This window comes from Oncorhynchus mykiss, chromosome 28 (assembly GCF_013265735.2).
Source record: "Oncorhynchus mykiss isolate Arlee chromosome 28, USDA_OmykA_1.1, whole genome shotgun sequence".
NCBI classification, from domain to species: domain Eukaryota; kingdom Metazoa; phylum Chordata; class Actinopteri; order Salmoniformes; family Salmonidae; genus Oncorhynchus; species Oncorhynchus mykiss.
The window spans coordinates 937,270-962,363 of NC_048592.1; the positions used below are offsets into that span (position 1 = coordinate 937,270).

The following is a 25,094-nucleotide window of genomic DNA, read 5'->3' on the forward strand; positions in this document are numbered from 1 at the left end:
CGCTTAGTGAGACTATTATTTGTTTTCAACAGGACAATGACCCAACAGGGCTATTTGACCAAGAAGGAGAGTGATGGAGTGCTGCATCAGATGACCTGGCCTCAACAGTCCCCCGACCTCAACCCAATTGAGATGGTTTTGGATGAGTTGGATTGCAGAGTGAAGGAAAAGCAGCCAACATGTGCTCAACATATGTAGGAACTCCTTCAAGATTGTTGGAAAAGTATTCCAGATGAAGCTGGTTGAGAGAATGCCAAGCTGTCATCAAGGCAAAGGGTGGCTACTTTGAAGAATCTAACATGTAAAATATATTTAGATTTTTTAAAACACTTTTTTGGGGTACTATATGATTCCATATGTGTTATGTCATAGTGTTGATGTCTTCACTATTATTCTACAATGTGAAAATAGTAAAATAAAATAAAAACCCTTGAATGAGTAGGTGTCCATACTGTACATATCTGCCACACTTCTTGATGGCCTTGCTGATCCTACTACCACCAGTCTCACTTGTTGTTGTCCTTACTGCTACTACTACTACCAGTCGTACTTCTTGATGTCCTTGCTGCCGGCCCAGTATCCTCCGATGGCCACCGTCCCCACAGCCATGAGGAAGATGATGACCATGTTGTAGTCCAGAACAGGCTCGCTCGGGGCGTACATGGCCACCTCTCGGCCCTGTCCAAACGTCTGCAGGGGACAGGAACATGGCATTTGGGTCAATTTATTGATATTTGTTAGTCACGTTAATTGTCAAACATTAAGTTTGTTTGAACAGAGTCACATACAGGAAGGAGGATGCAACATGCCAATCGCGGCAGATAAAACATGTCATAAATAGAACTGACCTGGTACCTTAATGCTTTCTCTACATGTTAGAGGCATCTCTGATCTATAAGATATATGCTTTACTGAACATTGCACAATCCCACATTGTGCCTTGCTGAACAGTGTTGATGTAGCCTGGTCCCAGATCTGTTTGTGCCATCATTCTACTCCTTGACGGTCCTTGTCATGTCAAACAAGCATGATGGCTGGCACCTAGGCTCATATTGGTTGGTCTCCCCTCTCACCTTACTGATGTCCAGCATGTCAGTGTAGCTGAGCAGCGCCACAGGGATGTCAATCTTCTCATACTGAGTCTTGTTTCCTGCTGGTGGGGTCTTATCAGGAAAAATAAATTAGCAAATACTGTACAGAAGCAAAAGCCTTTTAGAAAAATCTATATTCAATCTATTATTCATACACCAAGTAGGCTACTAGGACAGATGCACACGATGACCTACAGTCACCTCCAAAATAATTGGCACACTTGACAAAGCAAAAAAGACTGTATAAAATAAATAATACAAATACTGTGCTATATTGTGTGCTAAAATTATATTATTTTATACTAATGCAATTGCTCAGAGAAACAACCAGAAAATAGGTGTCAAAAGTATTGGCAGCCCTGTTTTCAAAACTCCGGCATATTTTTCAAAAATATTTCATGAATTTGGAGAACACATTGGGAAGGATCTTAGACCATTCCTCCAAACATAATATTTCCAGATCGTTGATATCCTTCAGTCTGCACTTAGACTGCCCTCTTCCATTTAAACCACAGATTTTTTAAATCAGGTTCAAGTCAGGAGACAGAGGGCCAATGCAAAATGTGGATTTTGTGGTCAATTAACCATTTCATTGTGAATTTTGAAGTGTACTTGGAGTTATTGATCCACAAGTTTCAGCCTCCTGGCAGAATCAGACAGGTTTTTGGTTAAAATATCCTGGTACTTGTTAAGGTCAATGGCATCAGGAACTCTTCCAAGGGCCCCAGGACCAGTGGAAGCAAATCAGCCGCATACAATCAAAAGATCCACCACCATATAGGCAGGTACCAGTAGTTATGAGGTTATTTTCAGCATACTTCTTTTGATGCCAAACCCACCACTAGTGTACGTGGTTTTGAGACTTAGTGACCCGAAGATACCAAGTTTTGTAATTTTCAACTTTGGCTCTTAGATTTTTCTTTGACTCCCAAACCATCTTCTTCACTGTGCATGGGGACACTTGCATCCAATACCAGGCAAGTTGACCACTGTTCCAGTGGTTTTAAACTTCTTAACTTCTTAATTATTCTTGTTGTACCTAATGCCTGATTTATGAAGACGAACAACCATTTGTCTTTTCTTTGCCTTTTCTCATGGTGATGGATGACATACGTTGTACATGTGTGTTACCAAGTTTTCATACCCCCAGTGAAACTGGAAGACATACTGGAGGCCACAATACAGTACAAACTGAGATTACATTTTTTTTTTAAAGTAGAATGTTATTGCAGATTTCATTTTGTTTGATTTAATTTCTAAGAATCTTTAGGGGTGCCAATAATTTTGACACATCTTTGAGAAAACATATATTACTTCTTAAACTAAATCTATTTCTCTAAGCAATTGTATAATTTTTCATACAATATAGCTCAGTATTTATATCATTTATTTATACAGTCTTTTTTGCTCATCTTTATCAAGGGTGCCAATAATTTGTGGTGACTGTATAACCTGAATACTAAGGTGTGTTCAAATGCTCTTATTCTGCTTCCAAGCCTATTAGAACTGCAGTAGTGAAGATCAAAGGAAACAGGAGAGATAGCTAAAGAACATAGACAAGTATGGAACCACAGGCTAACATGATAGGACTTGCTGAATGATATGGTTTGACTCTTACTAGCCTGTCTTTTCTGAATGATATGAGTTGATTCATGCCAGCCTGTCTATGATATGAGTAGTCTCTTACCAGCTTGTCTTTGCTAAATGAGTTGACTCTTACCAGCCGGTCTTTGCTGAATGATATGACCAGTAATGTAGTTGTAAATGCTGATTGCCATTCGCGGTAAGTAAAGTTGCGCTCCCTATACTTTCAATGCCTTTTTTTCTGCCGAAGGTGGGTGAACACAAATGTGGTTTTACCCTCCAATACACCATTGGATATGACTCTTACCAGCCTGTCTTTGAAGAAAGATTCACCTCTTACCAGTCTGTCTTTGCTGATGATGAGCAAGCCTTTAGCTCCGTTGAGCTGGGCCAGGCGGACCTTCTCGTAGAAAGTGCAGTTCCCCCTCATTACCATGGGGATACGATTGGTGAAGCCCCCCTCCGGGACGTCCGACGAGGAACACAGGACTGACGGTGTCAGGTCATAGATCTGGAGACGGGACTGGAGACAAAGGATAGGTTAACAATGGGGGGCGCTCGCAATGTTTCAACTTGTCAGGGCAGCTGTATTTTGAGAGTATCCAGCATAGAGCACAAACACACACTACTGTTTGTCCGACATCTCTCAGGAATTTAGGTTACTCCACCACTTACTGCTTTGTCGAGGTGCTGAGGTAGACGAGCCCACTGGGAGTTGAAGAAGATGCAGTAATCTTTTCCTTTGCTCTGGCTTTTGTTTCTGAAATGGGCCATGCCATATTCCCCGACAACCTTGCATAAGAGAATGAAAATTATTAACAGACAGTGGTCAGAAGAACTTAAGATGTTTCAGAGACTGGCCTAGACCTTGATCATGACTCTCAGTTCCATTACATTACACATAAGAGTCATTGGACGAAGGTGTAATGTTCAGACCGATCCCCGACACTCAATCGGAACCAGTGGAGGCTGCTGAGGAGAGGACAGCTCATAATTACGGCTGGAATGGAGTCAATGGAGTGGTATCAACCACATGGAAACAACGTTTTTGAGGTGTAGGATACCATTCCATTGACTCTATTCAAGACATTACTATGAGCCATCCTCCCTTCAGTAGCCCCCACTGGTCTGAACATTAACACGCATCATTTGCGGTACGGTTTTGGAAGCATAGTATCCTTTAGAGGTCGGCCGTTTAATCGGAATGGCTGATTAATTAGGGCCGATTTCAAGTTTTCATAACAATCGGAAATCGGTGTTTTCGGACACCGATTTGGCCTTTTTTTTTTTAAATGTAACGCCTTTATTTAATCTTTATTTAACTAGGCAAGTCAGTTAAGAACACATTCTTATTTTCAATGACGGCCTAGGAACGGTGGGTTAACTGCCTTGTTCAGGGGCAGAACGACAGATTTTCACCTTGTCAGCTCTGGGGATCCAATATTGCAACCTTACAGTTAACTAGTCCAACGCAATAACGACCTGCCTCTCTCTTGTTGCACTCCACAAGGAGCCTGTTACGCGAATGCAGTAAGCCAAGGTAAGTTGCTAGCTAGTTAACGATCCCTGTACAGGGATCAACATCAGGGGAAATTTCAGAGTGACAACTAAAAATACAACTTCGTAACATTAAACATTCTTGAAAAGGCAAGTGTCTTACACCCTTCAAAAGATTAGAATCTTGGTAATCAAACTATGTTTTCCAATTTAAAATAGCTATTACAGAGAACAAATACCATGCTTTTGTTTGAGAAGAGCAATCAACAACAGAAACATTTTCCGCCATGACAGTTTTTACACATTTACATCTGAAGGTAAAATGATGACTTACATTCTGATATTTTGCTCTTATTTCTCTTCCTGAGGGTCCCAGTGATCAAATGAAGTGCCGTTTTCTTTGAAAAAATCAATTTTTATAGCCAAAATCGAAACATTTTGTAAACTGTTTGTGCCATGAATTCCATCTCTAGCAATTTTTTTACGGAGCATTTGACGTGATTACACACCGTAAACAATCGTTTATCTAGTCATGGTTGGTTTCAGTGCATTCATCTGGATGTTTGCAACACAGCCAAACGTCATTGTTTTTTTTTTTGCGGGGAGTATTGACCAAAGTGAACTGATTTGAAGACAACGAGCAATGACTACCTTACGCACCAATAATTTTAGCGAAGCTTCATTGATTGACTATATTTCTGCCCAATGATCACTGATCTTCTTGAAATCTAGCTGGGTAGATAGCCAATGAGCTGAGGTAAACGCCAGTATGTAATGGTTTTGGGTTGGACCACAATTCCTTGTTTGTAATCGCACGCGCAAGGAACTCCATTCTCGCCTTGACGATCAGAGGAGTTGCTGTAAGGCTTTTTACGCGCAGCTGTATTTCGGAAAGTTGTAGTTTCAACGATTTCATTGAAGATATCATGGCGAATAAATCAGGAAAAGCGAAGTCAAAGTCTAAAGTGAAAGTGAAAAAGTGAAAGTGAGACAGATGTTTTGTTTGAGGAATCTTGGAGTGTTATGATTCAAACGAACTGAAGAGCTGTGTCTGCGAGGACAGGACTTCTGGACGGGTAAGTGCTAATGCCGTTTTATGAAATATAAAAAAAAAAAAATATATATATATATATATATATATATATATATATATATATATATATATATATTTTATATATAAAAAATTTACAAAATTTAAAAATTGCAATGAAATGTGTGGTTTGTTTGTGTGTGTGTGTGTGTGTTGGTTTGTTTGGGTTTGTGTGTGTGTATATATATGTATATTTATTTTTTTCCATGTCAGATTATATTTTCCATTTTTTTATTCAAATGGAATGGAGTAGAACAGCAAACACACACATGGCCACTGCGCCTGCTACTCCTCTTCATTTCCATATGAAATAGCCATTGGGTGCTAGGGGCGAGTGCAGGCCCACAACAATGACCGGAGTTGAATGGAACAGCACTTCACCTTAGTGACTGTTCCCTCTGCTCTATACAATACATATCTGTTTATTTTATGTGATGATAAAAGGCTCATACAATACAAATATTTTTTTTATGTTTTCTTTCACAGTGATAGCGACTCCGACTGGGAGCCCCCGGTGCCAAGCTGCCCGCTCTACCTCTGCCCCCAGTGGTGTTCATATGCCACAGTTCATTACTGCAGGCATGACTGTGCCTCAGGGCCAAAAGGGCACAGCATGGAGGCGTTGTTGTGTTCTGTGTCGCATGAAATGCACCACTTGTTCAGTTTGCCTCTGCTTTACATCAGAAAGAGACTGCTATGGGACAGGGCACAGGCAGCAAAATATTATGACGAGGACTTCCAAGGCGTGTACTGTTTTTAACAAATATTTATTTTCTAATATTTTTTTTTAAATTGTTTTGTGTGTGTGTGTGTGTTAGAATTGCTTTTTGATATGTTGTATATAGTTATTTGCACTGCTGTATATAGTTATAGGTCATTTCACCAATTCGGCCACTTGGGTACATTTGGGCAACTTGTGTGGGACACCTGGGTGACTTCATGCTAAATGTCATGTAGCTCATCCATTCCTGAAGTTATCAGTCTGAAACTTTGCACATCTACAGTTGCCCTCTTGTGTTATCCATCAAAATTATCTCCAGCATCCTATCTGACTGTGTGCCTATTCTAGTACATGTGAAAGATGAAACTACAACAATAAAAAACAGAAAACGTATGCTCTTTCTTTCTCTTTTCTTCCACCATATCTACTGTGTTATATTCTCCTAGATTCAATTAACATTTCCACAAACTTCAGAATGTTTCCATTCAAATGATACCAAGAATATGCATATCCTTGCCTCTGGGGCTGAGCTACAGGCAGTTAGATTAGGGTATGTCTTCAGGCGGAAATTGAGAACAAAGGGATGCAGCCATAACAGGTTAAACTTATCTTATAAAAAACAATCAATCATAATCACTAGTTAACTACACATGGTTGATGATATTACTAGATATTATCTAGCGTGTCCTGCATTGCATATAATCTAACTGAGCATACAAGTATCTAAGTATCTGACTGAGCGGTGGTAGGCAGAAGCAGGCGCGTTAACATTCATTCAAACAGCACTTTCGGGCGGTTTGCCAGCAGCTCTTCGTTGTGGGTCAAGCATTGAGCTGTTTATGACTTCAAGCCTATCAACTCCCGAGATGAGGCAGGTGTAACCGAAGTGAAATTGCTAGCTAGTTAGCACGCGCTAATAGCATTTCAAACGTCACTCGCTCTGGGCCTTGGAGTGGTTGTTTCACTTGCACTGCATGGGTAACGTTGCTTCGAGGGTGGCTGTTGTCGTTGTGTTCCTGGTTCGAGCCCAGGGAGGAACGAGGAGAGGGACGGAAGCTATACCGTTACACTGGCAATACTAAAGTGCCTATAAGAACATCCAATAGTCAAAGGTTAATGAAATACAAATTGTATAGAGGGAAATAGTCCTATAATTCCTATAATAACTACAACCTAAAACTTCTTACCTGGGAATATTGAAGACTCATGTTAAATGGAACCACCAGCTTTCATATGTTCTCATGTTCTGAGCAAGGAACTTAAACGTTAGCTTTCTTACATAGCACATATTGCACTTTTACTTTCTTCTTCAACACTTTGTTTTTGCATTATTTAAACCACGTTTCATTATTTACTTGAGGCTAAATTGATTTTATTGATGTATTATATTAAGTTAAAATAAGGGTTCATTCAGTATTGTTGTAATTGTCATTATTACAAATAAATAACAATTTCAAAAAATTCGACGATTAATCGGTATCGGCTTTTTTGGTCCTCCAATAATCGGTATCGGCTTTGAAAAAACATTATCGGTCGACCTCTAGTATCCTTCATATAAGCAAGAAATCATTTTCAAAAAAAACTACAGATTAAATTGATACACACTTTTACAGGGTTAGTGTTCCCACACAGCCATATCTCCATGTTACAGCACGTTTACGGAAGACAGAGGGACAACCTGTGCTAATTAGCTTTCTAGCATGCTCCAAACACCTGTGTAACGGAAGAAGGCCGCCAGAAGCGTGTTGTCACCAAAAATATACTGTCGGCTGCAACTGTGATGAAGCCGGTTATAACACTGTACAGTAAGTGTATATTTTGCATTTGACAAATTATTTTTGATGTAATATTAAAGTAAAGGGCTTTATGTTTCTAGAACGGTATCTAAATTGGGAATCGATACACGTTTAGATGGAGTATTTGGCTGTCAGAGCCAGTCTACCTCTGAAAATAACAAGGTCCTCGGACTTTAAAGTGACAATCAGCAGTAGAAACAATAACAAAGGCGTGTCCCCGCCCCTGTTTCGGTAAAAAGCTGATGATAGGGCTGGAGAAATGTAACCACCCTCAAATTCATAGACAGAGCTATGATGCAAGGACTGACAATAATGTTTCTACCATGTTTTGTGCTGCTACCATGTTGTGCTGCTGCCATGTTGTTGTTATGTGGTGTTGCTACCATGCTATGTTGTCATAGGTCTCCCTTTATGTAGTGTTGTGGTGTCTCTCTTGTCGTGATGTGTGTTTTGTCCTATATTTTTAATCCCAGCCTGGTTGTGAATGAAGTTGTCAAGGAAGTGAATTTGTGTTAATACAGGACCTATGGAGCCTCTGGTTCACATTTCCAGAGCAAGCCTAAATTGTCTTTAAGACTGGCCACACTAACGTTAACTGTGGGTGCAGTACTGCATCTTTCCAACACCAGTTAGTTAACGTTAGCTAGCTAGCTTTACTCTTATGCACAAGCTTAGCTAGATATTTCTCAAAGTGACAATACCAGCAGACACGATATGAGAGGTGTATAATGAATTAATCTTAAACCACCGCGATACTTCAACTATCAAAGTCATATTACAGAAGGATTTACAGAGGACGTCTAGCAGACCCTGAGTCGCGCAGCGGTCTAACATGCTGGAACAGACCGCCCGCATGCGTCTTCGCGCGCATGTTGATTTCGTCCACCCACACTAGACGTGATCACGACACAGGTTGAAATATCAAAATAAACTCTGAACCAACTATATTAATTTGGGGACAGGTCGAAAAGAATTAAACATTAATGGCAATTTAGCTCGCTACCTTTCTGTTGTCCTGGGATATCAACATTTGGTTGTTATTTTACCTGAAATGCACAAGGCCCTCTACTCTGACAATTAATCCACAGATAAAGGGGTAAACTGAGTTAGTTTCTAGTAATCTCTCCAACTTCTGGCTACTTCTTCTTTGGGCTTTATATGGTGGTTGGCAACCAACTTTAAGGTGCATTACCACTACCAACTGGACTGGAGTGTGGACCTCAGTTCATCGTTCAATCACCCAAGTGGGTAAATGCTCCTAAAAACCAATGAGGAGATGGGAGAGGCAGGACTTGCACATGTCAAGTGTCACACATAGAACCAAGTTCTATTTTAGCGTCTGGATACACAGACGCTCGTTGATGCACACACGATGCAAGCGGTGTGGTCAGCATGTAATGCACTACATCGCAGTGCTAGAGGAGTCATTACAGACCTGGGTTCAATCCTGAGCTGTATCACAACCGGCCATGATCAGGATTCCCATGTGGCAGCACAGAATTGGCCCAGCATCGTTAGGGGACTGTTCGTTGTAAAAAACAATTTGTTCTTAACAGACTTGCCAGTTAAATAAAGGTTAAATAAATACACAATAAAACGAGCCCTGTGTAGCTACGAATATTCTCAGCGCCCTACTGTACCTCGACTAACCTGTATCCCAGCACATTGACTTGGTACAGGTACCCCCTATATATAGTCTCGTTATTGTTATGTAATTTTCTTGTGTTACTTTTTGATTTGATTTTGTTTATTTAGTAAATATCTTCTTAACTCTATTTCTTTAACTGCATTGTCGGTTAAAAAAAGGCCGCATTTCACGGTAAGGTCTACCTACACCTGCTGTATTCCGCGCATGTGACAAATAAAATTTGATTTGTACTCAATCGTTGGTGTATGTTAGCATGCACATGTAACGGATGTGAAACGGCTAGCTTATTTAGCGGTGGTGCGCGCTAAATAGCGTTTCAATCGGTGACATCACTTGCTCTGAGACCTTGAAGTAGTAGTTCCCGTTGCTCTGCAAGTGTCGCGGCTTTTGTATGTAACGATGCTTCGTGGGTGACTGTTGTTGATGTGTGCAGAGGGTCCCTGGTTCGCGCCCGGGTATGGGCGAGGGGACGGTCTAAAGTTATACTGTTACACACACTAATTACCTCGACAAAAGTACGAGTACTGACTGTTTAGATTGTTTTACAGATTAAGGTCACATTATATTAGGTGGATAGACATGAGACCAATCTCACCTGTTTTATGAAAATAACTGCCCAAACCAGGTTTAGCGAAGCCTTCATGCTGCTTAGCTTATTGTTATCTCCCAATTACCCGCACAGCTCCCGCCCATATTATCAAATGCGTTTATCATTGGTTGATTTTGATCCAGCGCCGAGGTACATACATTTTGATTGGTTTACATCGATGCCAATGAAATTATTTTGATAAAATCCAGGTGTTTTATGTCAGCATGTTAGCTAAACTTGTGATTTAAAATACATTGAGGAGTTAAAATTGGTCTAAAATAGGCTAAATTTGATTTAATGTATATAGAAACAACTTAAAACAGAGGAGCTAAAAATTGATTATTTTGCTTCTTCCGGGTCAAAGGTTGGAGTTCGAAAGGCGTAGCTGGAACAGTTTAAAAATGGCGGTGAGTCAACCATATCTTCTATAAACTTTTTTAAATCGTCGTAAACTATTTATTGACTATTGTATATTATTTACTTAGCGATTGAAAATACGTGTCTCTTTCAATCCAGCAACAGTATTCTGGTAACTAGCAAGTGAGGGCAGAGTAGACATATTTGGGAGCGTGCTAATTAGATTGCATCGTGTTGTCAATGAAACCGACTAAGCAAAAAAAATATCTCTTGAAACCCCGTTGGGACGTTGCAGATGACGAGAATATATTCAGCAAAACGTGCAACGTTAGACCACATAAGAACATTCCGTATAGATATAAAAAAAAAAAAAACATAATCATCAAATGAACTCAAGTTGTCTGAGAATGATGGGCCGTCTACTTCAAAAATCTAACAGGGCAGTTCATACAGGCTGCAGGAGGTTGTGGAATATTTGGTAGGCTTTTATACTGAACAAACATTTTAACGCAACATGTAAATTGTTGGTCCCATGTTTCATGACCTGAAATAAAATATCCCAGAAATGTTATATACGCTCCAAAATCTTATTTCTAAAATGTTGTGCACAATTGTTTTACATCCCTGTTAGCAGTGCTTGACTTGGGATGGAAGAAGTGCAGGAGCTATCTTTTTCCAAATCGGTCCATTAGACTATGTTCACTGAAATTCACAAATGACATTATGCTGGACAGACCTGATTATTTACTGTTAACAGGTTATACAAATTTTCCATGACTTCTAACCAAATGTTCATTATTATTATAGCCTACATGAAAAAGTAAGTATTATTGGCACTGGAAGCACTGAAAGCTGCTCTGTGTGATGTAGACATACCACCTTCTACAGTGGTTGTGCCCTTAATCAAGGCACTTAGTCCCCCACATAGAGCTGCACTGTTAGTCACATGCTGTTAACATGTGGTCAACCCTCCATCTGGAGAGGTCCTGGGTGTGCAGGCTTTTAACATTACAACCAAATACTTTTGTCTTTTATAAAATTATTCCCTCATTCAATTAAACAGGGATCAAATGGATACGGTAGGCTACTTCAAAGCAAGGTATCTAACTAGACATGTTTATATATAAGGCTGAAATATTAATGTTTCTGGGGAGATCTATGCACAGCAAGTTGTCAATTAGGCTACTCTTAAAAATATTCTAACGTTGTCGCAATTACATGGCTAATGTTTAATAGAGGAGAATCCCAGCTTTCCAAATGTGCAGATGTATTTAGGCTCTACAGTGCTGGTGGAAAGGCAACAATGAAATTAATGCTTAGCTATAGTTAACTAGTAGCAGTTGTCTCGCTAGGTATGTTTTGAATTGGTGATCTAGTCAGTCTGTCGTTATTTTATACCTGCTTCTGAAATGTCGCTCTCTCTCCTCGGGCAACGGCCCACTCGCACTGGCACACACGCAGCACCATAGACCTGCACTGAAGGGTCATTCCGATATTGGCTGATATGTAGTTGTTTAATTGATTGATCATTTTTAAAGTGTGCTTTCATGAATTACATTAACAATTATGAAACTAATTTCCATGACTTTTCGTGACCCTACAAACCCTCATTTGACAATTTGGAACAGTGCATCATGCCATTCAAGCTGGCACATTTTCAATCTGCACAATCCCGAAAAGCCTACTGGCACACACATATTCACAGATTAGAGGCAAATAAACTTGAACTAAGCGGAATCAAGAAATGAATACCCACTTTCCATTGCTATTCAATGAAGATTCCACTTTGATCAACCTTTTTTGCCTTGGTGTGTGCATCTGGAGCCAGTGATAGGCTATTTTAGTTTTTTATAGAGGAGCCGGTATGCAATTCCCCCAAAATTTGAAGTGTCGGTACAGCCTTCAAACAGCTCCCGCCCAAGTCAAGCACTGCCTGTTAAGGAGCATTTCTCCTTTGCCAAGATATGCCACACCTGTTAGGTGGATGGATTATCAAGAAGTTGATTAAACAGCATGATCATTACACAGCTGCACCTTGTGCTGGGGACAATAAAAGGCCACAATGACACAGATGTCTCATGTTTTGAGGGAGTGAGCAATTGGTAACAGCTGTTGCCAGAGAATTGAATGTTACTTTATCTCCCGGTACTAGCTACTCACTGTTTATTATCTATGCAGAGTCACTTTACCCCTACCTACATGTACATGTTACCTAAATTACCTCGATTAACCTGTACGGTATCCCCTGTATATAGCCTCGTTATTGTTATTTTATTGCAATTTCTTTTTTCTTCTTGAAAATGCATTGTTGGTTAAGGTCTTGTAAGTAAGCATTTCACGGTAAGGTTTGGCGCATGTGACAAATACAATTTGATTTGATAAGCCGACCACCAACGTCATTTTAGAGAATTTGGCAGTACCTCCAACCGGCCTCACAACCACAGACCATCTGTAACTACACCAGCCCAGGACCTCCACATCCGACTTCTTCACCTGTGGGATCGTACGAGGCCAGCCACTAGGAACGCTAATGAAACTGTGGTTTTGCACAACCAAAGAATTTCTGCACAAACCATCTCAGGGAAGCTCATCTGCATGCCCTGTCATCCTCATCCGGGTCTTGACCTGACTGCAATTAAGCTTCAGTGGGCAAATGCTCATCTTCGATGGACATTGGCACGCTAGAGAAGTGTGCTCTTCATGGATGAATCCCGGTTTCAACTGTGCCGGGTAGACGGCATGTATGGCATTGTGTAGGCGAGCGGTTTGCTGAACAAAGTGCCCCATGGTGGGGTTATGGTATGGGCAGGCATAAGCTATGGACAATGAACACAATTGCATTTTATTGATGGCAATTTGAATGCACAGAGATACTGAAATACTGTGACGAGATCTTGGTAGCCGCCATAATGCACGGCCCCATGTTGCATGGATTTGTACACAATTCCTGGAAGCTGAAAATATCCCAGTTCTTCCATGGCCTGCATACTCATAAGACATGTCACCCATTGAGCATGTTTTGAGATGCTCTGAATCAACGTGTAAGACAGTGTGGGCCAGTTCCCGCCAATATCCAGCAACTTCGCACAGCCATTGAAGAGAAGTGAGACAACATTCCACATGCCACAATCAACCGCCTGATCAACTCTATGCGAAGGAGATGTGTCGCGCTGCATGAGGCAAATGTTGGTCACACCAGATACTGACTGGTTTTCGGCTCTTATGCCCCTACCTTTTTTTGTAAGGTATCTCTGACCCAACAGATGCGTATCTGTATTCCCAGTCATGTGAAATCCATAGATTAGAGCCAAATGAATTGATTTCATTATATGAACTGCAACTTAGTAAAATCTTAGACATTATTGAATGTAGGGTTTATATTTTTGTTCAGTGTACAAGCATCCAAATTAATAAAAAAAAAACCTGGGGTGTATTCATTACTCATATTCTGTTGAAAAACGCTTTGCAACAGAAACCGTTTACGCCAAACATAAAATGTTTTGCAACGAAAACTAGTTTATTAGACAAATTCAGGCAGTTCCCTCGTTCCGTTTGGTTCTTCAACGGTTTCCGTTGCAAGACGTAATGACTACACCTCTGGACAACCAGAAACTGTGCATTTATCAATAAACGTGAAAAACGGAGGCGCAGTTCCTATTAGTGGCCAACTCAGGGGACTGCATGTACCAAGGGTAGATGCAAAAAAATGTCAGTGGATAATTTCTTCCATTAACTCTAGCCTTTTTGGATTTGTTTGCCACTTCGTGGCAATTCTGGGTTAATAATTTTGAGCAGACTTTATGCGTTTATGTGGTGAAATAGAATTAGAACTGCCCGCAACCTACGAAGTAAATTGGAGCCAAGCAACCAGCATAGCAACGGACGCTTTGGTTCATTACGTAATCCGGTCAGAACGTTGCAAATTCTAGCAACAGACCTTGCAACACAATCTTATTTTTTTATTTTTTACTTAGCAACACAATCTAGAGCTCATCGAATCCCATTGTGACGTAGAGGGGGACACTATTTGGCATGACAGCCCCCTTCTTGACATTCTTTTCCTGCGATAGTACACTTTTTGCCATGGGGCGTAGAGAAAATAACCAGGTTTCCATCTAACCTTTTTATGCGAGTAAAGTACATGTTGGATTAAAAAAAATGTCATGACAGGCCTAAAGGAAATAGCTAATTTGTCTGTAAACTTTCCAAGTGTCAACAAAACACTCCAGACAAGGTGGGATCTTTTTGTGTCAGTAAAATACATTATGCAAGAAAATGCGGTGGAAACGCTTTTATGAGCAAATATTGATATAATAACTCAAGGTATTTGGACCTACTTAATTCATTTTGATCAGTAGTTACACCTAATGGTTATTTTTACTTTAAAATTATTATTGCAGATTTACCTAATATACTTGTTATTCAAACATTATTGAATTGATAAATAATCATTAGAAATTGTCAGGTTGACAATGTATGTAAGTCTTCATGTCTCTAACATAACTGGGTCAAATACCTCTAAAATGAATAAATTACTCCTTTCCAATTAATATATATGATCTTCTTCTGGTGACATGATGATCAATGCTTGGCTGCCTAATTATTATTAGATTTTTGAAACATTTGATGAACCTTTATCTAACTAGGCATGTCAGTTAAGAACAATTTCTTATTTACAATGGCAGACTACACCGGCCAAATCCGGACAACGCTGGGCCAATTGTTCGCCGCCCTATCGGACTCCCAATCACGGCCGGTTGTGATACAGCTTGGTTTCGAACCAGGGTGTCTGTAGTGACGCCTCTAGCACTGAGATGCAGTGCCTTAAGACCGCTGCGCCACTCAGGAGCCCCGATTGACCCCCCCCACCCTGAGCTCTTATGTCCATAATAATGTCATCATGTACTAGGCTACCCGTACTGTATCTGCCAGTTGTTAGCTAGAGTGCACGTGCCAAGACCAGAGTGGGCACAATCACCATTTATTGCAATTTTTTTATTTTCTAGCAGCCAGGGGCCCTAAGCGACCGTTTATTTCGCTTATGCCTGGAACCGGCCCTGCATAAACTTATCCTAAACCACCTAATATATCGTCCACTATCTGTTCTATAGTTCTTACAAATTGAAAATAGGTGTCTTTCAATCTAGTTACAGTCTTCTGACCACTACTAGCGAGAGATGGAATGGGTTGAAATCTTTGTTAGCGTGAGGTTCAAACTCATGATTGGTTCATCGCAGCGTGCTAAATAAATATACTAAATGTTTTCCTTTCAGGACAGAAACCAGGACAGAAACAAGGAAGGAGAGAAGAAGAAGAAAGAGAGTATCTTTGACCTGTCAAAGTACATTGATAAACAAATCCGTGTGAAGTTTCAGGGAGGACGAGAGGGTAGGCCTAAATCACAGTTTTTACCTTTTGATCTAGCTATTGAAAAGAAAGTGAAGATAACATTTACTTAGTCCTCTTCATTACTATGTGAAAACATGCAGCTTTCACAACAGAACACTGACAAACTTTTGCCTGTGTGGAAATGCTGTTCCATGACTGGCCACAGTCCTCATCCTCTTCTCTAGTGTTCTTCTCCTTGATTCCATTCAAGATAATAATCAAAATGTATTTGTCTCAGCCAGTGGAGTCCTGAAGGGGTTTGACCCCCTGTTGAACCTGGTATTGGACAGCACCATCGAGTACTTGCGGGGTATGTAGTAGAAACTAAATCTTGCTTGTATGACCTCATATCACTTCTACAGAAGTAAAAATGCACTGCTGGGTTTTTGAGGAGACTGTTGCCCACAGACTTAAATGGAACACGTATGTGATGTAGCCCCTCAGTAAAAAAAATTGACAATGAAACCAAAAGGTCATCCTTTGCCAATTTTATAAAGAAGGTTGTGTTGGGTCATTCATGGTGAAGTTGCACATACTATCAATGACCTCTGGCCTGTTTTGTCACTTCCTTCTGTTGTTTCCAGATCCTGACGACCAGTTCAAGTTGACTGAGGACACGCGGCAGCTGGGCCTGGTGGTTTGTAGAGGGACGTCCGTGGTGCTCATCTGTCCTCAGGACGGCATGGAAGCCATCCCCAACCCCTTCATCCAGCAGCAGGACGGATAGTCGGCCAGTCTCATTCCTCTCGGATGACCTCACAGTAGTCCAATTCCTGGGGAGTATGTCAATTGTATTTCCTTGATTCCTCGCATCCTCTACTTGCCTCCTTCGCAAAATGCATTGGAGAAGATCCGAGGGTGGGGAATGTAAGATTTACTCCGTGCTTTGAGAAGGAGACAAGGAGGGAGGATGTGAGGATTCAATTAAATATAATTGAGATTAACTCCCCTGTCCCATCTCCCCAAGGTGTACTTCATGTTTACAGCCCCACACGTCTTTGAGTCCCTATAATCAGGAAAATCATTTTGTTGTAATTTAATTGGTTTTGCCAACCTGAATATTGATCTAGCAGGGTATGGTGTGATAGCATGTATTTTGTTTATAACTGAAGAATAGTGATTTAAATGTTCGTTTTTGGTGGGTAAGTGTCTCTGACTGCAGATTTTTTGTTGTTGCTGTGATGGTAAACACTGAAAACGGTTTTATTACTTTTTACTACTGTTTTCCCAGTCAGGCCAGGATTGAACGATATGGCATATTATGTTTTTACGTTCCAAATGTAATACATTGACTATTTTCTTTATTCGTGTGTTTTGCGTTTTCTTTGAGCCTCAATGGAACATAGGGCACAACTGGAGTAAATAATTGTGGTTAATGAAACAGACCCATACACAAACAGACCCATACACAATCGCAGTGGCGATTTTAGCATTTAAATCTTGGTGGGGCAAAAAAAATCAAGTGGCATGCCAGCAAAGCCACAAGACTAAACATTAATTGCACTATAGCGGTGACAAACGGTGCCCACAAACTGTTAGGGCCTACATAAAGCTGTCCCAATATAAACAGACAATGAGAAGCTCTTACAATATTCAATAATTACATTTCTCTAAAACAGGTTATAGGCTATATGTGCACCACCAAGTTAGAACAGTAGGCAAAATGAATTAGGTTGAGGCACATTGAACACCGTTTAGGTCTTTGCGTGTCAAAAAACATACGTCATATAACACTATTTGACGTGTTAAATAAGCTTTTAATTTGACACGTCAAATAACACAATTCTATTATAGAATGTTGTGTGTGTGTGCTGAATTTGTACGTGTAAGCCAAGCACCAGCACCATGAGTGACACAACACTGAGCCAATCACGGCGTAACGCTCCAGATTTTGCTGGCTTGCCCTACCACCACAGAAAGCACTGAGCTAGGCTGAAACATCTGCATTTTGTCTTACTCAAGAAAACAAAAAAGAGACCATGTGTGTATGCAGCTTTATTAACTGAATTATATATATTTTACATTGTTTGCAAACTGATATGTGACATGTATTAATGCCAAATAACATGTAAAACAGGCAAGCCCAAAAAATATTATTTATTTGTTCTACAAATGTGGAGCTGCCCCACCTGCCCTGGATGACGGGTCGCCACTGATGCCAAGATGTCCAAGTTGTGGAAAAGATGTCATGTTTTAGTTGATGAAAATGTGACATGTTGCAATTGTGGTGGGAACCATGAAGCAACTACTTTGGAATGCCCGACAAGGGTGAAGGAGAATGAGGTGGCCAAAATCAGGGCTGTCCAGAGTGTTTCATATGCAGCGGTTCTTAAAAGGGTTGAGGGTTCAAATGGTGTTCCAGAAGAGTCCATGGTGGTGGATAAGCCTTCACTGCAGACTGCAGGGGTTGTCTTTCACCAGCAGGACCCAGATATTTCAAAGGTTAAGAAGGTGGACATTGTCACCTTTATAGCTATGGTGATTAATGGCACTGCCAAGGTGGAGAGAAGGTCCAGGAAAATAGATTAGTTATTGTGGGTGCGGTTCCTGGGATTGAAATATTTCTTGGCGGAGGAGTTGCATAGAGTATTGTCAGAAGCCATTTGGAGATTTGAAGGAAGAAGTGGGAGTTTGTTTTGTTTTTATCAATGTACTATTTTTATTTGGGTGGATTAGCTTAGTTTTCCCTAGCTTAGTTTTCCCTATCGTGTATGGATTTACTTTTTACCTTTGTAATATATCAAATCAAATTTGATTTGTCACATACACATGATTAGCAGATGTTAATGCGAGTGTAGCGAAATGCTTGTGCTTCTAGTTCCGACAATGCAGTAATAACCAACGAGTAATCTAACCTAACAATTCCACAACTACTACCTTATACACACAAGTGTAAAGGGATAAAGAATATGTACATAAATATATATGAATGAGTGATGATACAGAACGGCATAGGCAAGATGCAGTAGATGGTATAGAGTACAGTATATACATATGAGATGAGTAATGTAGGGTATGTAAACATTAAGTGGCATTGTTTAAAGTGGCTAGTGATACATTTTTACATCAATTTCCATTATTAAGATGGCTGGAGTTGCGTCAGTATGTTGGTAGCATGTTAGTGGTGGCTGTTTTAACAGTCTGATGGCCTTGAGATAGAAGCTGTTTTTCAGTCTCTCGGTCCCTGCTTTGATGCACCTGTACTGACCTCGCCTTCTGGATGATAGCGTGGTGAACAGGCAGTGGCTCGCTCGGGTGGTTGTTGTCCTTGATGATCTTTATGGCCTTCCTGTGACATCGGGTGGTGTAGGTGTCCTGGAGGGCAGGTAGTTTGCCCCCGGTGATGCGTTGTGCAGACCTCACTACCCTCTGGAGAGCCTTACGGTTGTGGGCAGAGCAGTTGCGTACCAGGCGGTGATACAGCCCGACAGGATGCTCTCGATTGTGCATCTGTAGATGTTTGTGAGTGCTTTTGGTGACAAGCCAAATTTCTTCAGCCTCCTGAGGTTGAAGAGGCGTTGCTGCGCCTTCTTCACGATGCTGTCTGTGTGGGTGGACCAATTCAGTTTGTCCGTGATGTGTACGCCGAGGAACTTAAAACTTACTACCCTCTCCACTACTGTCCCGTCGATGTGGATAGGGAGGTGCTCCCTCTGCTGTTTCCTGAAGTCCACAATCATCTTCTTTGTTTTGTTGACGTTGAGTGTGAGGTTATTTTCCTGACACCACACTCCGAGGTCTCTCACCTCCTCACTATAGGCCGCCTCGTCGTTGTTGGTAATCAAGCCTACCACTGTAGTGTCGTCCGCAAACTTGATGATTGAGTTGGAGGCGGGCATGGCCACACAGTCGTGGGTAAACAGGGAGTACAGGAGAGGGCTCAGAACGCACCCTTGTGGGGCCCCAGTGTTGAGGATCAGCGGGGTGGAGATGTTGTTACCTACCCTCACCACCTGGGGGCGGGCCCGTCAGGAAGTCCAGTACCCAGTTGCACAGGGCGGGGTGAGCTTGATGACGAGTTTGGAGGGTACTATGGTGTTAAATGCTGAGCTACAGTGGGGCAAAAAAGTATTTAGAAGGCCACCAATTGTGCAAGTTCTCCCACTTAAAAAGATGAGGCCTGTAATTTTCATCATAGGTACACTTTAACTATGACAGACAAAATGAGAAAAAAAATCCAGAAAATCACATTGTAGGATTTTTAATGCATTTATTTGCAAATTATGGTGGAAAATAAGTATTTGGTCACCTACAAACAAGCAAGATTTCTGGCTCTCACAGTCCTGTAACTTCTTCTTTAAGAGGCTCCTCTGTCCTCCACTCGTTACCTGTATTAATGGCACCTGTTTGAACTTGTTATCAGTATAAAAGACACCTGTCTTCAACCTCAAACAGTCACACAAAAACAAATGCCCCAAACACGGGGACTAAAACAGTCCAGCAAAAAATCCACGAACAGGAAAACAAGTTTAACCTCTAACGTGCAGACTAGTCACACAAACAATCCCGCACAAAGAGCAGGCGGGCCGGCTGGCTAATAAAGCCTAACTAATCACCAAATAAACCACAGGTGTAACCAATAAACAGACAAGGAGGGGGAGGAAAGAATCAGTGGCAGCTAGTAGGCCGGTGACGACGATCGCCACCCGAACGGGAAGGGGAGACACCTTCGGTAGGAGTTGTGACACATAGAGTCAAATAAAGTTAGTTCAGGGTCATCGATGTGTCTGCTTGGGGGGGAATATATACGGCTGTTATTATAATCGAAGATAATTCCCTTGGTAGATAATGCGGTCAACATTTGATTGTGAGGAATTTGAAGTCAGGTGAACAGAAGGACTTGAGTTCCTGTATGTATTTATGATCACACCACGTCTCGTTAATCATAAGGCATACCCCCCCCCCCCCCCCCCCGCCCCTCTTCTTAGCAGAAAGATGCTTGTTTCTGTCGGAGCGATGCGTGAAGAAACCAGCTGACTGCACTGAGTCCGTTAGCGTCTCCCGAGTGAGCCATGTTTCCGTGAAGCAAAGAACGTTACAGTCTCTGATGTCTCTCTGGAATGCTACCCTTGCTCGGATTTCATCAACCTTGTTGTCAAGAGACTGGACATTGGCGAGTAGTATGCTAGGGAGTGGTGGGCAATGTGCCCGTCTCCGGAGCCTGACCAGAAGACACCCTTTTACGGTGTCATTGTTTAGGGTCGCCGGCTGGGATCCGATCCATTGTCCTGGGTGGAAGGCAAAACACAGGATCCACTTCGGGAAAGTCATATTCCTGGACTTAATGATGGTGAGTTGACGTTGCTCTTATATTCAGTAGTTCCTCCCGACTGTATGTAATTAAACCTAAGATTACCTGGGGTACCAATGTAAGAAATAACACGTAAAAAAAACAAAATACTGCATAGTTTCCTAGGAACGCGAAGCGAAGAGGCCATCTCTGTCAGTGCCGGAAGTACATGGATTTTTTTCCATAATTTATTCTCTCATTATCTGAGGAATGACACGTTTTGTACTTTTGAACAGCAGTCCATCTGAGTATGTCAAGTCCTCTCTGAAGGTTCAGTAGTGCTGTATTTTCTTTGTAACTTTCCCTCTCGTATCTGGCCATCCTTTAACTGTTTCTGTGACTAGTCTTAACTCTTCATCTTCTGCCGTTGTTGTTTTGAATTGCTGCAATTTCTCTTCTGAAATAGTGATGTAGTTTACATCCAGCTCACCATCCAGCTCTCTCTGTTCCTTCAGGTATGCTCAGCTCAGTGCATCAGCGATGTGCATCTCTGTTCCTGGTTTGTATATCACATGTAGACTATCTCTGTACTCTCATCAGCATTCTACTACACTGTCTCTGACGCTCGTCGGATGTGGCAGGGCTTGAAAACTATAACGGACTACAAAGGACCGTAGATGCCCAGTGACATGAGCCTACCAGACGAGCTAAATGCCTTTTATGCTCGCTTTTATGCTCGCTTTGAAGCATGCGTGAGCATGCTGAAGCATGCGTGAGAGCACCAGCTGTTCCGGACGACTGTGTGATCACGCTCTCCGTAGCCGTTGAGTGCAAGACCGTTAAACAGGTCAACACTCACAAAGCCGCGGGGACAGATGGATTACCAGGACGTGTACTCAAAGCACGCGTAGACCATCTGGCAAGTGTCTTCACTGACATTTTCAACCTCTCCCTGACCGAGTCTGTAATACCTACATGTTTCAAGCAGACCACCATAGTCCCTGTGCCCAAGAAAGCGAAGGTAACCTTCCTAAATGATTACCGCCCTGGAGCACTCACGTCGGTAGTCATAAAGTGCTTTGAAAGACTGGTCATTGCTCACAGCAACACCATCATGCCAGAAACCATACTCCAATTCCCATACCGCCCCAACAGATCCACAGATGATGCAACCTCAACTTAATCCCACTCCACACTGCCCTTTCCCACCTGGAAGAAGGAACACCTATGTGAGAATTCTGTTCATTGACTACAGCTAAGCGTTCAACGCCATAGTGCCCACGAAGCTCATCACGAAGCTAAGGGCCCTGGGACTAAACACCTCCCTCTGAAACTGGATCCTGGACTTCCTGACGGGCCACCCCCAGGTGGTCAGAGTAGGCAACCGGGTGGGTGGGTTCCTGAATGCTGTAGCGGTCTAAGGCACTGCATCTCATTGCTAGAGGTGTCACTACAGACACCCTGGTTCGAATCCAGACTGTGTCACAACCTGCCGTGATTGGGAGTCCCATAGGGCAGTGCACAATTGGCCCAGCGTCGTCCGGATTTGGCCAGTGTAGGCCGTCATTGTAAATAAGAATTTGTTCTTAACTTACTTGCCTAGTTAAATAAAGGTTAAATAAATTTAAAAAACACATCTGCGACGCTGATCCTCAACACTGGGGCCCCTCAGGGATGCGTCCCTTCCTGTACTCCTTGTTCACCCACGACTGCATGGCCAAGCACCACTCTAACACCATCATTAAGTTTGCTGACGACACAACAGTGGTAGGCCTGATCACTGACAACAATGAGACAGCCTATAGGGAGGTGGCAGTGTGGTGCCAGGACTAGGGTTGCAAAGGGTCGGAAACTTTCCGGTAAATTCCCAGAATTCTTCCGGAGATTTTCCATGGGAAGTTAAGCCCAGGAATTTGGGGAATTTTGCTTAAATTCATCAATTCATTATAAAAGCCCTTCTTACATCAGCTGATCAGCTGATGTACAGAAACCCAGCCTGAAACCCCAAACAGCAAGCAATGCAGGTGTAGAAGCACAGTGGATAGGAAAAACTCCCTAGAAAGACCGAAACCTAGGAAGAAACCTAGAGAGGAACCAGGCTATGAGGGGTGGCCAGTTCTCTTCTGGCTGTGCCGGGTGGAGATTATAACAGAACATGGCCAAGATGTTAAAATGTTCATAGATGACAAGCAGGGTCAGATAATAATAATCACAGTGGTTGTAGAGGGTGCAACATGTCAGCACCTCAGGAGTAAATGTTAGTTGGCTTTTCATAGCCGATCATTTAGAGTATCTCTACCGCACCTGCTGTCTCTAGAGAGTTGAAAATAGCAGGTCTGGGACAAGGTAGCACGTCCGGTGGACACGTTCGGGTTCCATAGCCGCAGGCAGAACAGTTGAAACTGGAGCAGCGACCAGGTGCGAACACGACCAGGTGGACTGGGGACAGTAAGGAGTCATCAGGCCAGGTAGTCCTGAGGCATGGTCCTAGGGCTTAGGTCTTCTGAGAGAGAGCGCGAAAGAGAGAGAGAGAATTAGAGAGAGCATACTTAAGCTCACACAGGACACCGGATAAGACAGGAGAAATACTCCAGATATAACAGACTGACCCTAGCCCCCCGACACAAACTATTGCAGCATAAATACTGGAGGCTGAGATAGGAGTGGTCGGGAGACACTGTGGCCCTTCCGACGATACCCCGGGACAGGGCCAAATAGGCAGGATATAACCCCACTCACTTTGCCAAAGCACAGCCCCCACCACCACTAGAGGGATATCTTCAACCAGCAACTTTACTATCCTGAGACAAGGCCAAGTTGAGCCCACAAAGATCCCCCCCCTGGCACGAACCCGAAGGGGGGGGGGGGGCTCCAACCCGGACAGGAAGACCACATCAGTGACTCAACCCACTCAAGTGACGCACCCCTCCTAGGGACAGCATGGAAGAGCACCAGTAAGCCAGTGACTCAGCCCCCGTAATAGGGTTTGAGGCAGAGAATCCCAGTGGAGAGAGGGGAACCGGCCAGGCAGAGACAGCACGGGCGGTTTGTTGCTCCAGTGCCTTTCCGTTCACCTTCACACTCCTGGGCCAGACTACGCTCAATCATAGGAACTACTGAAGAAATTAGTCTTCAGTAGAGACTTAAATGTCGAGACAGAGTCCGTGTCTCTCACATGGATAGGCAGACCATTTCATAAAAATGGAGCTCTATAGGAGAAAGCCCTGCCTCCAGCTGTTTGCTTAGAAATTCTAGGGACAGTAAGGAGGCCTGCGTCTTGTGACATGTACATGTAGGTACAATTGAAGTCCGAAGTTTACATACACTTAGGTTGGAGTCATTAAAACTCGTTTTTCAACCACTCCACCTGTGGATGTATTTCAAGGCCAACCTTCAAACTTAGTGCCTCTTGTTGACATCATGGGGAAATCAAAATCAAAAGAAATCAGCCAAGACCACAAAAAATAAATTGGAGACTTCCACAAGTCTGGTTCATCCTTGGGAGCAATTTCCAAACGCCTGAAGGTACCACGTTCATCTGTACAAACAATAGTACGGAGGTATAAACACCATGGGACCACGCAGCCGTCATACCGCTCAGGAAGGAGACTCTTTCTGTCTCCTACAGATGTACGTACTTTGGTGCGAAAAGTGCAAATCAATCCCAGAATAACAGCAAAGGACCTTGGAGGAAACAGGTACAAAAGTATCCACAGTAAAACGAGTCCTATATCGACCTGAAAGGCTGCTCCAAAACCGCCATAAAAAAGCCAGACTATGGTTTGCAACTGCACATGGGGACAAAGATTGTACTTTTGAGAGAAATGTCCTCTGGCCATAATGACCATTGTTATGTTTGGAAGAAAAAGGGGGATGCTTGCAAGCTGAAAAACACCATCCCAACCGTGAAGCACGGGGGTGGAAGCATCATGTTGTGGGGAGGCTTTGCTGCAGGAGGGACTGGTGCAATTCACAAAATCGATGGTATCACGAGGAGGAAAATTATGTGGGTATATTGAAGCAACATCTCAATACATCAGTCAGGAAGTTAAAGCTTGGTCGCAAATGGGTCTTCCAAATGGACAATGACCCCAAGCATACTT

General features: G+C 42.3%; 2 protein-coding genes across 2 annotated transcripts in view; one reads left to right on the forward strand and one right to left on the reverse strand.

Moving 5' to 3' along the window:
- The window catches only part of LOC110508312 (signal peptide peptidase-like 2B), a 49,785-nt gene extending 39,681 nt beyond the window's left edge, over positions 1–10,104 (reverse strand). Inside the window, 5 exon segments of the mRNA XM_036966059.1 lie at positions 551–690; positions 1,074–1,163; positions 3,016–3,198; positions 3,351–3,467; positions 10,023–10,104. Of these exon segments, the coding sequence (XP_036821954.1) occupies positions 551–690; positions 1,074–1,163; positions 3,016–3,198; positions 3,351–3,467; positions 10,023–10,070 (578 nt within the window). The 5' untranslated portion in view covers positions 10,071–10,104.
- A 165-nt stretch (positions 10,105–10,269) lies between these two features.
- On the forward strand, positions 10,270–17,065 carry LOC110508313 (U6 snRNA-associated Sm-like protein LSm7). Its single transcript, XM_021588741.2, has 4 exons — positions 10,270–10,423; positions 15,647–15,761; positions 16,000–16,071; positions 16,346–17,065. The coding sequence occupies exons 1-4, from the start codon at positions 10,418–10,420 to the stop codon at positions 16,486–16,488; spliced, it is 336 nt and encodes a 111-aa protein (XP_021444416.1). The 5' UTR covers positions 10,270–10,417; the 3' UTR covers positions 16,489–17,065.
- Positions 17,066–25,094: the final 8,029 nt, after the last annotated feature.